The sequence below is a fragment of the Lepidochelys kempii genome, chromosome 11 (genome assembly GCF_965140265.1).
Source record: "Lepidochelys kempii isolate rLepKem1 chromosome 11, rLepKem1.hap2, whole genome shotgun sequence".
In the NCBI taxonomy this organism is placed as follows: domain Eukaryota; kingdom Metazoa; phylum Chordata; order Testudines; family Cheloniidae; genus Lepidochelys; species Lepidochelys kempii.
Genome location: NC_133266.1, coordinates 49,819,851 through 49,835,410, shown reverse-complemented (window position 1 = coordinate 49,835,410; position 15,560 = coordinate 49,819,851). Strand labels below are relative to the sequence as shown.

Genomic DNA, 15,560 nt, shown 5'->3' with positions numbered 1-15,560 from the left:
CTCCTGTAAAAGGTTAATAAGCAATCTAGTTAGATATGCATTAGATTCTGTTTTGTTTAAATGGCTGACAAAATAAGTTGTGCTGGATGGAATGTATATTCCTGTTTTTTGTGTCTTTTTGTAACTTAAGGTTTTGCCTAGAGGGATTCTCTATGTTTTGAACCTGATTACCCTGTAAGGTATTTACCATCCTGATTTTACAGAGGTGATTCTTTTACTTTTTCTTTACTTAAAATTCTTCTTTTAAGAACCTGATTGCTTTTTCATTGTTCTTAAGATCTAAGGATTTGGGTCTGTGCTCCCCTATGCAAATTGGTGAGGATTTTTATCAAGCCTTCCCCAGGATAGCGGGTGTATGGTTTGGGAGGATTTGGGGGGGGGAAAGACGTTTTAACCGAAGCTGGTAAGATTAAGCTTAGGGGGTTTTTCCTGCAGGTCCCCACATGTGTACCCTAGAGTTCAGAGTGGGGAAGGAACCTTGACAATGTGGATAGGTCTGACACACTAGTTATTTGTCCAAGGAACCAGGAACCAACAGCAGGGTCATTGAGGTCATAGGGGCTGCTCAAGCTGTTGAAATAGAAGTGTATTTGCTCCACAGATTACGTCACTTGAGGGCATTAGATGATTTTCTAAGGGGTAAAGCAAACAAACAATGCAGAGCATGTAGTGAAAACGCTCTTTGCCAATGGGAGAGAGCTCTCCCGTCCACATAATAAAACCACCTCCACGAACAGCGGAAAATATGTCAGCGGGAGAAACTCTCCCAGAAGTGTTGTCCACACAAGCACTTTTGTTGGTGTACCTTATGTCTCTCAGGGGGGTGGTTTATTCACACCCCTGAGCAACATAAATTATGCCGGCATAAGATGTAGTGTAGACATAGCCTAAGAAAGAACAAAAGAAAGAACTGAGAGAGAAAGCAATTCAGATTTCTTATTCAACTTAAAATAGAGTAACCTATCAAGCTACTGGTAAGAAAGGCATGTTTGTTTCAGCGAGAGGACTTCTGATATATGAAAACAGTAATCTTTGCAATATTTATAGATATACAGTAGTGAAACTCTTTTTGTATATCACATTACCTAGAGAAAACAATCACCCTGAACTCTCCTTCAAAAACCCCAAACAGCAGCAAACAACCTCCTTCTGGCTGGAACTCAGGTTCCTGAGGGATGATAGAGGATTAACTTTATTTTAACCTATCATCTTTGTGTGTAGAGAATTAGAGAAACTAGACACAGACCGCTTTGGGAGCCAGCTAGTAAACATTTGTTTAAAGTTACAACAACAAAGTATGTACCAGAGAGAGCGTGAGAATGAACAGGGTATAATCTCCTCTAATTCCCATTATAATAAACAAGGTTACATTTGTGCATCAAGAGCACTCTGTGTGTCTGCTGAAGAGATAAAATATAATTGTAATTTAATTGTTAAATTGTGGGATTATAGCTCCTACTCATTTTCCAATCTCAGTTTCTCAGGGAAGTGGACTATACTCTTTTGAAATGAGAAACTGGTTGAGGCCCTGGACTCTCAAAATCTCAGTTCAATTCCCAGCTCTGCTACAGATTTCTTATGGGCCTTGGCCAACTCATTTCATCTCTCCGTGTCTCAGTTCCTCATCTGTAAAATGTATTTCCCCTTTCACATCCAGTGTCTTGACAATTTATATTATAAACTCTCGGTATTGTCTTGTACATCTGTACAGTTCCTAGCCCAGTGAAGGGTCTGATCACAGACAAAAAACATGTGAGAGATGAGCAGGACAAAGGAAGATGTCACATCTTAGATTTATTGATAAATCAAGTACCTCTCTTTAGGTATTGTCTTTGTGATGTCACAAAACAGTTACAATGTTGTTCTTATACTGCCAGGTTTGTCAATAGAGCCAGACTATTTAGATAACATTCTATGGAGAGCACTTCAGATCTTATTTAATCCTTTCATGGCTTCAACATTCCACTGACATTAACAGAAATTAGGCCTTACTGTTACAGTCAGCAATCTAGTTACTATGGACATTTAAAAAAATTGTACTGACCCCAAAGATGTAACTGGGGACCAAAACAGAAGGCAATTAAGTGTAATAACACAACATAGACTTCAAAGGACTTGCTCTGTTCTGAAGGTAAAATCCTGAGATTCTCTGAAGCGGAGCACATTATGCAAGCAGGACTGCAATGAACCAAAACATTTGGGCTTGGATCTGAGAATGTTCCTGCAATTCCCAGTGACGTCAGTAGAAATTGTGGGTACTCAGCACCTTTCAGAATCATGCCCATTGTAATGACTCAGTCCTGCTCTAAATTAAGTCAATAGGGGGTTTTATCAGGACATAAGGTCTCAATTCTTTAGTGAACTCCTTGAGGACACAGATGACTGCCTACACAGAGCTTATTACTGGATTTGGAGCCTAAGTAAACAAATTAATAGTAAGTACAGTTTTGGTGACCAGTGACAAGCTCTTAATATAGGAGTGATTTGGTGGGAAAATTTAATTTCTTGTCATAAATCTAGCAAACAAAGTTCACATGAAACTAGTGTGTTCCTGAATAATGTGTGCTGCTTAAAGAAATTAAAAATACAAATTAAAAATAAGGCAGCAATAACTTTTAAAAACTATTTTATTATATTGCATGAGCTATAATGTTTTACAAATCTTAATTACATTTTCAGCAATAAAGAGAGTAGTACTGTAGTAAATACTCTGAGACATGAAGACACCTGACAAAAGGATACAAAAAAGATAGAAACACCTAAAAAGAGGGATGCAAAATGTCAATTATGTTTGAAATAGAAAATAAATGTTTACAAGACTGTGTGTTTGAAAATGATTGCCAAGGCAATGAAGTGCTTGTTCAACATTTAAGGCGCAGTCCTGCAAGATGCTAAGCACTTCCTGTGCCATCAGCTCCACGGGATTCATCATCTCACAGAATTGGACTCTTTGTGAGCTTCATGCTCTACTGAGCATTAAAAAGGGCCCTTTCCCCAACACAGCTGCAAAGATGCTGTAAAAATAGTTACAAAAGACTTGAGATCATAAAATGCATTAAAGTCTAACATCATATTATGCTTTAACTGAATCTATCAGTTCAATTGAGGAATAATATATCCAAATACTTGGAAAACATGTATAGAGATTTATTAAATCTTAATTTGTGACTAAAATTACGGAAATTTCAGTTGGTAAAAACTAATTTTTAAACTTTAAAATGTTGAGAACATGAATTACTACATAAATTTTTTTTGTTTGGTTTTTTGTTTTTTAAAAGGTTTACTACAAAGGGGTGAATGGCTTCAGATTTTTAGCAGGAAATATTTAATAATACTTTTAAAAGTAAACAAAAAAGCTTGGATAAAAGTGTTTATCATTAAAAAACGGCTATAATATCCCAAATCCTTAGCAGAATGCAGAGTGCCTATGGCCAAAAGAGTAACACACATTTACATTTTAATACGAACAATTTCGAGAATAGCATCCTCACTTTTTAAACATGATGGGCCTACTCCTGTATCTCTTGCATGCCCAAAGGCCCACTAAATTCAATGTCAAGGAAGTCAGTGGGGGAACTTGGAGTACGTAAGCAATGCAGGGTCAGGCTCAAAAGTGTGATTAAAATTAGCTCCCTCATTGTAAGTCATAAAATACCTGTCTCCATACTGCTTCTACCTCCTGCTAGCCAGGTAGCTCAGCACTTAAAGTAGGATGTATAATTTTTTGCTATGTGTACATTCCATTTGAGATAATAAATGTATTAGATCTGATATCGAGATCATTTAAATCAGTTTTATACTTTGACATCAATGGATTTCAACACATTTACTCCCTGATTTAAGGAGGTGTGATCAGAATCAGGCCCTGCGTGTTTAAAAAAAACCCTTGACTGTTGAAATCCCTGGAGAGATGTGATTTCATTGATAATTTCTGACTTCTTTCCAACAAACATTTTCTTAACACTTCCCGAATAGAAAATGTAAAAACATGGCTTACAGCAAACAAGTGTTGTTATCTACATGCAGGAGGCAATGTTCCAACATGAAACACTAGATTAGGCTTTCAAAAACTACAGAAACTACATAGTTTTAGTCATGATCTTTTTTGGCTAACAGAAAAAAATTTACATGTGCTTTTCATATAGTGGAGCATCCGACCGATAAAATAACTCTCTGAGGAAAAAGAAAGGCACTTTAGCAGGCTAGTTTACTTTCTTCAGCTCTTCCATGCCTCGGTTGTTTACTCTATCCGTGTAAAGGGTTCCAAATACAGTACTACTCATTGAAAGTCATCTGATTTCAGAAGTAACTGCATTTTAACTTGTAGACTGCTACGTTAAAATCTACCATTAACCCACTTTGTTTTTATTATAATTAATGAAAAAGACTGACAACGAGAGAGTGAATTCAGTTATTGTGGAATATCCACAGGCAATTTCCTCCTCTTTGGTACAAATCACTGCACGTGAGCAAGACCGTGGAACTCAAACAAAGTATTTTCCTTCTTGCATCATGGATTTTGTTGCGAGGGTCTGGTTGTGGGAAGCTTCTCCAGATCTGCATGGCTCGAACATGCTCACTGTTCGACTAGTAAATCTGGCAGTACACAAGTATTTTTTTCAGGATGCCAAACATAGTTATGTTCTAATCAGAACCCTCTATGTACATTCTTGATTAGACAACAGTCCCCTCACACCAGGAATAAACAATTCCTCTCCTGTGGTGTTTGCCTATCTATGATGGTGTTTGCCAAGTTAACAGAAAACTACCTCCATTTGGCGCCTAAGAAAACATCAGTAAGTTTAATATTCTCAGTTTACTCCAACATAGTCACTTATCTTCATTACAAAGAAGTGCTTGGTCTGAAAAATGTGCTATATTGCATAAAAAACACATGACTAAATTACCCCCCCCCCTTTTTTTTTTTTTTTTTAGGGACTCCATTAGTCTACCTTATACAAGGCAGAAGAGATTTGAAACTGGTGTGCTACTCTGAAGTGGGAAAATTCTGGAGCTCCTTAAGTCACACTTAAGCAGCCACAGGGGAAAAAACCTATAAAGTTACTTATCTGAAGTCTGCCCCATGCATCTGACAAAATCTGACCCTCAGGGGAAATACAAAAGGTACATTTGTGCGCACACATTCTTAACTCCTAGTGTTTATGCTCAGAGTAAGTGATACCTAGTTTTTCATTACATGAGGCAACGGCAATAATCATCTTTTGAAGAATCTTGCTTCTCAGAGACGGCGTTCTTTTACAATGCCCAACACCAGCAGCTCTGATCACAATTGTGAACTCCACTGCCCAGGGGTCATGGAAACTAGAAGCCCTCCCCCCTTTAAAACTCCACGAATTTTTTGAACTCCTTTTCTTGATTGTCCATTTCAAAAAGCACACCTAGCAGCTCTCCAATTGTGTGCAGCAGCATAGTTGATTATGCTAGCTACAGGCTCCAGACATGCACCTGCCCAAGTACACAGAAGATATTGGCTCCCCTGGGCCTGTGGGGAGAAGCAGCTGTAGAAATGTGGACAATGACCATGTCTTGTTTATAACTTTAGGGAGGAAAGGAAGGGAGGTCTGAATCTCGACTTTTGCCTTCTGTTGTGACTATCCTGAGAATGGTATCTCTGGTGTGTTTTATCTGCAGCTGCTGCCATTGCAGCCTTGAGGGGTCCCCCCCCCCCCCCACAGAACACCTGGGCCAAATAAGGAAGAGAAAAAAAAGGACTTGGGATGAGACACTCAATGAGAGTCTACAAGCCAGTGAACAGAGGCCCTGGAGGATGAATACTGTATGGAAAAGGAAAGAACAAGAGAAAGACCCAGGAGTCCCAGCAGGTAAGAGATGGAGATGCACCAGGTGATAATGGGGCTTCTCCAGCAACAAACACAGAAACTGCAGGACTCTTGTGGACCTACAAGATCGTTAACGCTGCCTGTTGTGTCCTGCATAATGAAACAAAGGGAGAAGAGTTGCCACCAGGATGGAGGGCAGGGATTGACCGCCTATCTGCTGAGTTTGAACAGTCAAACAAAAGGGCTATCAGAATAGTTCAACAGGAAGCTATCTGTATAGGGAAGCTCTGAAAGAGCACTTTAACAGTGAGCCACAGCAATGCATTGTGGAGTACCTCGCCCTGCAGTTTGCAAGCCTATTAGGAACTACGATGTGCTTGGTGCACATCTATTAATATATTAAACACTGTCAATGCACCTATTAATTTTGTGGCTCTTACTGTATATTTATCATTATTACACTGTGTTTGTCACTGATCCTACAAGTTGTCACAGTATGTAATAATAAGTCAAGTGAGTGCTTTTGCTGTCACCAGGCACTGTGCAGCATATGTTGGGAACTAATAAAGATGAATTGTTTTCCAAACAAAGTTTTATTGAGTAACAAAAACACTTCAGAAAAAATTCAGTGCAAGTTAAAAACAAATACATTAAAACCTTAAATTTATGAAAGAGAGCTTAAAGAGGAAGGAATGTTCCTGTGCATTTTACCCATGCACACATCAGCCCTGGCTTTCGTAGGTCAGTGTATGTGAAGCTGTGTCTGAGTAGAGTGGTAGGGATGCAGCCCGATGCTACATGAAATGTTGGGGGAAGGCACAGGGAGGTGCTATACTTGAGTTTTTCAAAGACTGCAAAAGGAGACAAGCCCAGGATTGTTGACTGGGATATTTTTCTCAGAGATCCAATCTTGTGAGTGAACAATGCCTGCACACCTTCAATCTACCAAAAGCACATTCAATTACCATTCTGCACTTCCTAAGCTGGTAGTCAAATCTTTCCTTGGTGCTGGCAAGGTGGCTAGTGTATGGCTTCAAGAGCCAGGGGAGGTAGAGTTAAGTTGGGTCCCCCAGAATCACTATGGGTATTTCAATATCACCAGGTGAAAGAATGTCCCTGTTTGCAGCTTTCTGAACTGTCCTTGTTCTTAAAAATGCAAGTGTCTTGCACCTTCCCTGACCAGACCACACTGAGGTCAGCGAAGCATCTCCACCAACACTTGCATAACTAGAGGAAATAGCCCTTTCTGTTGATATACTCTGTGACAAGGTGGTCTTATGCCAAAATAGGGATATGCGTGCCATCTATCGCTGCTCTGCAGTTTAGGAACCCCATTGCTGCAAACCAATATGTTATGTTCTGCATGTTACTAATAGTCATATTCCTGCATAGCAGGAGATACTTAATGGCCTTGCACACTTGTATGACAACAGCCCTGTGATGGGGTGTACCAGGCTCAGAGGTCTCCTGCTGTTCTACCACACCCCGTCCCAGAAAAGAGCTGTGGAACTAAGTCCTCCATGGCCTAGAGAGACTGTTCAGGAGGCAGCCAATTAGGGAAAGGCTGCAGGGAGAAGCCAATCAGAGGTTTGCAGACCCATACAAAAGAAGCTGCAGAGGTAGTGTCAGGCAGTTGCTGTTTGGAGCCTGAGGAGTACACACAGTGCTCCTAGCAGGCTGAAGGACTGCAGCACCACAGACAGCTCACTGCTGGCAGTGACCAGAGGAGAAAGAGCTCCTGGCTGGCTGCTGGGCCTGAACATAGAAGAGCCCTGAGGTAAAGGTGAAACATTAGTTGAAGGCTGGGGCCATGGGGAAGCAGAGGGGGCATCTGAGGACTGCCATTCTGTGTGAGGTGGGGCCATGGCATGTGGGCAGGGAGGGTTAATATCATGGTGCACTTAGGGCCCTTAACTGCCTTAATATGACCCTTCCTCTCTGGAGTCTGTGGCCAATATTTTTCCCCTGGGCCTGTTACAGGTCAGCCTTTTATACCCTTCTGACATCTTAAAGGGTGAGGAAAAATAAACCACTGAGCTAAGTACTACAGACCTTCTGGTCTACAAGCACAAAAATGTAGCAAACAAGGATAATGTAGCAAAGCCACTTGACATGTCTCACTATTGTGAGAGTGCTGGAGACAAACAAGCAAGCCAGCCCTCTGATCACCAATTAGTTCCCCTGGAGAAGACTCAGTGGCAGATAGCTAGCTAATTGGTCCATCAGCCCAAGACTGATTAGCTAAGGGCTAGAAAAGTTGACACAGGAAGAAAGGGGAGAGATTGGGTTAGTGAACTCAGCATGCTCTGAGATCCCAAGGGAGGGATGTTTCTGTTTCTCTCTGGCTCTGGGGTGACAGGGCAAGAAACCACTGTAAATACTTGGCTGCACAAGACTGTATTGGTGGCAGTGGTGGGAATATAAATAAATAACATGAAGGTGCCACTCACTGGAGAGTCTGAGGTTTCTGGGCATACAAGGGCTGGGACAGAGTGCACCACGTTACAACTGCTAGTAATACTTAATCAGTTCATGCCAGTAAATCAAAAGAGAGCAACAAAAACAGCACTAGTGCTAGCAAGTGGGAGATTGCGAAACAAAGATGGCTGTAGTAAGGCCACTATGACAGATGTACTACTGCAATTATCACCAAACCAATGGCTGGTGGGAATAGTCCAGAAAATCCCAATACTGACACTGGACAAGAACAGGGCCAGGCAAAAGTGAGAAAATCCCAACAGAGATATCAACCAACATTTAGATACTTCAATGAAGGTATTGCTTGAGATGGTGTTTCAACTGTCTTAGAACCTTTGTTGTATAGACATGTGCTTTCTGTATGTTTGCAGTGTTGTTGCAGCTGCAGAACACCTTCAAAAGAAGAGCCTGGGAGCTTAAATTCATAACATTGCTAGACACTAAAAATCATAGACTGAATACAGACACTGGATTTATGGCTTATTATAACGATCTGTAACCCACTAACCCATCCCCTGACTTTTTTTTTTTTTGTCCTATGACTGCAGGGGTATTCCCTGGCCACTCACCTTTAATGGTCCCATAGAATATGTTAACTACTTATGCTAAACAAGCTGTTCCACCTTCATTTAGCTGTGGCACGTTGCGATTGTTTCCCAGACCTGAAGAGCTCTGTGTAAACTCAAAAGCTTGTCTCCTTCACAACAGAAGTTAGTCCAATAAAAGACATTATCGCACCCACCTTTCCCTAACGTGCTTCATCTACACAGATACTGTGTCATTTAACATGTATTGCCTTATCCATCCATCTTGTGTCTCTAATATCTTGAGATCAACATGGTACAGCATCACTGCACACAACATGTATTGCCTTGAAATGTGTATAAAGGGGACTGTTTTAACAAATCACTCATTCACCTCTGAGCCAAAATATAAGCTCATGAAGTCCAAACACTAGCTGTATGATTTTGCATAAAAAAAGTGTATATATTTTTTGATCCATGTTGCTGCTGGAAGCCTAAAAGCAAGCCAAATTTTCTGGGGTCTGTTACCCTCAGATCTGGTTTGTTAGGCTATCAGCCGAAATGCACTACTGGCATATGTGCTCAGAAGGGGCACTTTGTATTGCCACATCTATACGGTCAGATTCTGCCTGATGAGCCCAAACAGCACAATGTTTGGTTGGGGGGGAGGTATGCAAGAGTGCAATCCCCTACTCTGCTGGGGGTGGCAACCTGGAGCTAGCCAGCACAGCCCATCAGATAGATGCACCAACCAATACAGTGCACATCCCAGCCAGCCACCACTGGGCTGCTATGGAGTCCCAAACTTAAAACTGAGCCTCCCAACAAACGTACACATCCCTGGGGGGAGTGAATCCTAGCTTTGGTGCATAACAACTTCTTGTGGGAACAGCAGAATGCCAAACAATCTCTCTGAGCTTGCAGGGATTAAATAAAGCCATTATTTTATTGTGTCCTATCACTCCCATTAGTGAGCCACATACAGTAGGCTTGAGGAATCAATTATTTTCTTCTCCACAGAATGGATTTATTCACAAAAATTCCATAGGGGAATCTGCAAACTAACATTCATCAGTGTCAAGCTGCTGTAGTTCACAAAGTGACATAGAAGCATATTCTCAGTATTGACTGGTTATCTGACAAACCCTCAACTCATGAGAGAGATTTTTAGCTGCTCTTTTACAGGGCACAGCATTAGGAACACTATTTTTCCCCTCAGCAAATATGCCACCATTAGCTAAAGGGAAAAATAGAAACAACATTAATAAAAATTGGAGTGGCAGCAGTAGATCCTAATAAGATGCATAAAAATATATTAAGGAAATAAAATAACTGTTTATAAGGTTTGTGTGTATGCTTGAGATAATAAAGTTGGATGCCTGTGTGTGTATGTATGGTTGTTATTATGTACAAAGTTTAGTATTTAATTGAAATTGCTGTCAGCATCCATCTGATTGATCACCGTATGTAGAACGAAATCACTTAAGCCACCTCCAAATGTATGATACTACAGTATTTGTTATTTTAATGTACACACTTGTGCTCACAGAATTTGTGTTTCTGTTTCTTAATATATGCTTTTAAGATCTATTGTATTAAGGAATATTGGTACGTTAAATAGAGAATATTTTGTTTTCAATGACTACTGCCTAAGTGTCAATCCTTTAAGCAGAAGGCTGTATCCATCCTCCCAAGGGTAAACAAAGTTAGTTAGTTCTGGAGAGTTTCCTGAAGGTCATAGGGGAACCCCTGGTAAAACCCTAGCAATTCCTCTAGGGTGGGCCACCTCCTTTTATGTACCAAAACAGACAATAGAGTTACTGGAATAGGCAAACCATTGTGGGCGTGCTCCAAGTCTGATTTTGGGGGTAACAAAGCTTATCAAGGACATTATATTAGTATCAATGTAAACCCTGGTTCTGTATTTGAAGGACTGAACAAAACTGGTGCAACAATGAAAGCACTGACAGTGACAATAACTTATAAGCTTGACATTCAAATAGTCTTTCAAATGTATATCGGTTTTGAAGTGTGGTTGATTATTTAACCATTATGAATCCATCAGAGAAAAAAAATTCCATCCAGAGGGTGGAACTTGATGAAGGATATATGTTATAAACATTTTTATATGAATAATTAGTTACACAAATCAAAACACATTACCAAAGGCAAGCAAACTTGGCAAATACCCACACTCAGCTGTAAGGCAGATGACTTGTGTAATCTTTCAGATTTATTTTTCTGTTGGCCAAACAATCTACTTACCATATTTAATATTTCTCTCTGAACATTTTGTTTTTCATTGTTATATTCACGGGATCGATAAGGATTTCATATGTTCAGGAAGCAATGGCATACTAGGAAGAGTCAGAAACATGGTATTGTTTGCAATTTGGTTTGCAAATTCTTCTAGTAAAAGAAGGAATGGTACCAATGCCCAAAAGACAAAGGTGTTAACTGAGTTTGATGGTATTATTTCCTGAGTGAAGATGACTGCAGCCCAGGTCCATAGCGTATATATATATATTTTGGTTGTGTTACTTCAACCATATTTATTATATAGACAATAAAAAGCTTTTTTTTTTCTTTAAAAGGAATTTTCTACTATAACACTTTTTAAAGCAATCCTTTATAATCAAATTGCCAAAGCCAAAATGCTGTGACTTATTTCTTCAGAGAAACATCTTAAAGGTCATAGGAAATATTCTGTTTCATGTGAAGCACATTAAAAAGTGCGAGTCTACTTTTCTGTTAGCCAAAGCTAAATCTATCACTTTGACAAAATGACCATTTAAAACAAAGAATATATTTTGATGGACATTTCCTTCCTCTGTACATATGTAAGTTATATCTCGTGCATTCAAAACTTTTGGTAGCTGTTTAACTTAGTAATAACTCATAATCAAGTGTCTCTGTTGTACTGTGGACCAAGTTTGGAGCTCAGCTTCCATACGCTCAAAAGTCTAAACAATCAGGTTTTTTTTAAGCCTGTTTAACACCTCTGTGCTGCATGGCCTACTAACAAAAGTAGCAAAAAAGGGGCACGTTAGCCAATGTGATCAAATTTACTATTTGTTTTTAAAAACTTTTAAAAGTGAATGAACTTAACAGTACAGGTCATTCCTTCTAAAAGTACCTTTTCTGCAAAAGGTGCCATTTGCTCATATTTACAAAAGTATTTTCATTAGACATCAAGTTTTATCCTAAATACACCTGTGTGAATCAGGAATAGCTCGATAGCCTATGATAGAGTGCCAAATTTGACTCAATATGCATTGAGTAACACATGAAAAGGAAGATTTTTGCAGACTTAACAAGTGTCTGGAGTTGATACCAAGTCCCTGATTATTTCCAAGAACACATTGAGACTAATGTGGTGAAACTTTATACAAAATAGGAATTACTACGGTCAGGGCTCCAGTAAAAGTTATGTGTAAATGCTACACAATAGCCTGCTGCTCACACCAGTTAGGAACAACATTTTGGAAACATTTTAACAATCGCTACCCAGAAATATGCCTACAAAAAATAATATACTTTCTTTTTCTGAGTGCCTAAATTTCTAACTGTGCACCCCAAGAGGTGTACCCCAAGAATGAAAAATTTAAACAAACCATTGTAGCATTTCTTAGTGACAAATTCACATTTTATATCCAATGCTCTGTTGAAATCATAATCCTTAGTCTGCATGTTAAGAAATGTAACTTTACCTGATACTAGAAAACCATTTTGACTGCTCCTTATAAATCCAACATTGCAAATTTACCAGAAGCAAAGAGGAAAGAGTGCATAAACTGCTAGAAAAAGCAAGAACACTGAACACACTGTGTTTCAATTTATAGGAATCAGTGGTCTCTCCTCTCTTTTTTTCCAGATATTGGTTTGACTATCTCTCTTAGTTACAGGTGGTCTACCTCTTTTTTTAGCTGGAGGAGTATTGGACTCATGACCTTTTGTTGTGTTTTTTTTCCGAGGTGGTTCTTCAGTGTGCTGTTCTAGGACCTGCCTACTTCCTCCGTCCAATAGGTGTCTCACAGACTGATCATCAGGGCTACAAACAGTGGTCCCACTTTCGCTGCTGCTCAGATCCAAATCTTCCAAATAAAGGATCTTAGAATGATGCATGCTTTTAATGAAAGTTTTCTCTCTCTCCAGTTTTCGACTGGGATGATGCTCATTCATGTCCACGCCAGAGTCCAGGCTGGTGTCATTACTTTCTGTTTTCCTGCCCTTTTTCAGATCTATAAAAGAGTGCCTCACTTGAGCGACTGGCTTTCCATCTAGTGACACGAACCATGCTCTGGGGTGTGGGGATGGTTTTCCTTTAGAAAGCTCCAATAACGTTTGCTCTGAAATACCTTGAAGTTCAGATGAAAATGGTGTCATAACTGCTTCGTTCAGTGTCCCAGGAACAGAGACAGACTCCAGCAAATTATTGGTATACCGACCCCAGTTTGAAGTTTGTGAAGATAAGCCCTGTTGACCATCTAATGTGGCTCTCTCATCTCTGGAAGTGGGGGGCTGGAGTGGAGAGTGCATTGGCATTTTCGGTAGTGTCTGTGTATAGCTGTTTCGATTCGTGGGCTCCATCATTGGGCTGTAGACTAACTGCCCTTTTCTTGGCAAAGTAGCTGACTTAGCCGCATGCAATTGCTCCGGAGAGTGGAACAGGTCAGAGGTTTGAAGGATGGCAACAGGCTGACTGTAAATATTAATTAGTTGTTCTGGGATATGGGAAAGCCCATACATCTCTTCGTTCACTGCAAGATATCGGTTTTGGTCTTGAATATCCCTGGGAGATTGAGAAACACTGCTGTTAATGTGCCTTGGCGGCTGTAATTGTCTAACTCCAACATTAGGCTCCAAGGACTGGGCTGAATTCCTCGAGTGACCACTCTGATTAGATGATTGATATGAAACATTTTCTGTGTAGATTTTAAAATTGTCCCAGGCTTTTTTGTCCTCTGTTTCCATAGAAGTCTTTCTGTGAGGGCTATAGGAGGAAAGCTTGGGCATGTATAATTGTGACTTATCCTCTAGCTTTACTGACCCCTTCACAGCACTGATGTGATTTATGTGAGTTGTTGATGTTGTCTGGTCTTTTTTTAAGACCTCCAGTTTAGTTGTATTTTTTTCCCTCCTATGTGATTGGCCACATTTATCCCTATGGGGGAAAAAAAAAGGGGGGGGGGGGAGAATTGTAGGACATATGATTCAAAATACTAGTGATGAGCGCAGATTGCACTTAAGACTTCACAGACTAAAAGGTATGATGTACAATTTGAAAGCCAGTAGGTACCAACTTAAACCTGTTCAAAAACCAATGAAATCATTTGTGATTACACTGCATATTAATGTAGTGTATATATTTAAATTAGTACGTTTGAAAAAGACTTTAAACACATGCACTTCCTAGATATTACAAAGAAAACAACTATTTTGTCTCAAAAGAGCCCCATTTGTTAACTTTAAACTCCATCCATGCTAAGCATATTAAAGCTTTTCTTTTTCCTTACCTGCAGTAACAGAGAAGAACAGTGAAGAATCCAACGATAATGACTATAGTACCTCCAAGTATGGCTGTAAGGAACACTGTGTGATAGGCTGTTATGTCCTTGGAAACTGCATTAATAATAGAGTCTAGATTTTTTAAACACAAAACCAAACAAATGAGATGTCAAGAACTAAGAATTGTGTTTCTCATGCAAAACTGCATTTGATAAATTGCACTGTAGTTTTCTAGCTGCTGTTCTGCTCCCCTGCACTATCCTGCTATTGGTCATTTTAGCCATTATGGAAATGTGGGAACCATCACCAATATCAAATCACACTTCAGGGGCTGATGTCACAAACACTGACATATTGCCTTTGCTCAATTCCAGCCAAATGGTGTTCATGCTATATGTCCGAATTTGTTTCAAAATCCTAGTCCCTAAACAGAGCTGCTGTCACATCATGTCACATTAATTTTAAAATTCTGAAACCACATTTTCTCTTTCAAAAGTTGTCCATATGAATCCCCACTCCAGGGATAAGTACAACTTTATCTGTGCAAGCTCAGATTCTTCTATATAAGCTGTAACCACTGTGGCCAATCAATCCAATCCCATCCTCCTCCCCACACAGTTCCAGGGGCTAAAACAGACCGAGGGTTCCAACAGCTTTTCAGTTTGTTATGCTGATACTTCTCTTCTAGAGTACGCCCAGAAGATGGCAGTAATATATATACCTAACATGGCTTGGCTCTCTCTCCCTCCAAAAATGTATCTGAGAAGAGGTCTGAAAATGGGGAAAATGAGGGAGACCATGTCTGCTCTGAGGCACCAGCTGATCTGGAAGAATACTTTTTCCAACTTATTGGAAACGATTCCACAAATCATATTTCTTCTTTCGAAGTATGCTGGGTTTCAGGGCCGTCCTTAGGCATATTCAGCATACGCGGCTCCATAGGGCACCTGAAAATTTGGGGCACCTCCTAGCTCTTCCTATCCCTGTTCTGACCCTTCCTGCAGGCTCCCACCATAGCTGGCTGCTGGTGAGTCTTCCTCCAGAGGGTATCTAATAACTTAAAAGTGAAAAAGCCTTCCAGCCTGCCAGATCAATTAGCACAACATTGAAACTGTTAAAGAGCCATTCAAGTGGCAATGAAGCCATTTAACAGGCATTTGCTAAGCCCCAGGTACATACTGTCAATTTCTGAATTTACTGACAAAAACAGTTGTGCATTACTATAATATTTACTCAGAACATGTTAGTC

General features: G+C 39.9%; 1 protein-coding gene across 1 annotated transcript in view; it reads right to left on the bottom strand.

The window, feature by feature from the left end:
- Positions 1 to 2,609: 2,609 nt before the first annotated feature.
- Positions 2,610 to 15,560, bottom strand: part of FAM171B (family with sequence similarity 171 member B) — a 74,457-nt gene continuing 61,506 nt past the window's right edge. The window contains exons 7-9 of the mRNA XM_073306110.1: positions 14,320 to 14,443; positions 12,514 to 13,967; positions 2,610 to 3,014 (exon numbers count right to left, since the gene is read on the bottom strand). Of these exons, the coding sequence (XP_073162211.1) occupies positions 12,635 to 13,967; positions 14,320 to 14,443 (1,457 nt within the window). The 3' untranslated portion in view covers positions 2,610 to 3,014; positions 12,514 to 12,634. The remainder of the gene's footprint in view (positions 3,015 to 12,513; positions 13,968 to 14,319; positions 14,444 to 15,560) is intronic.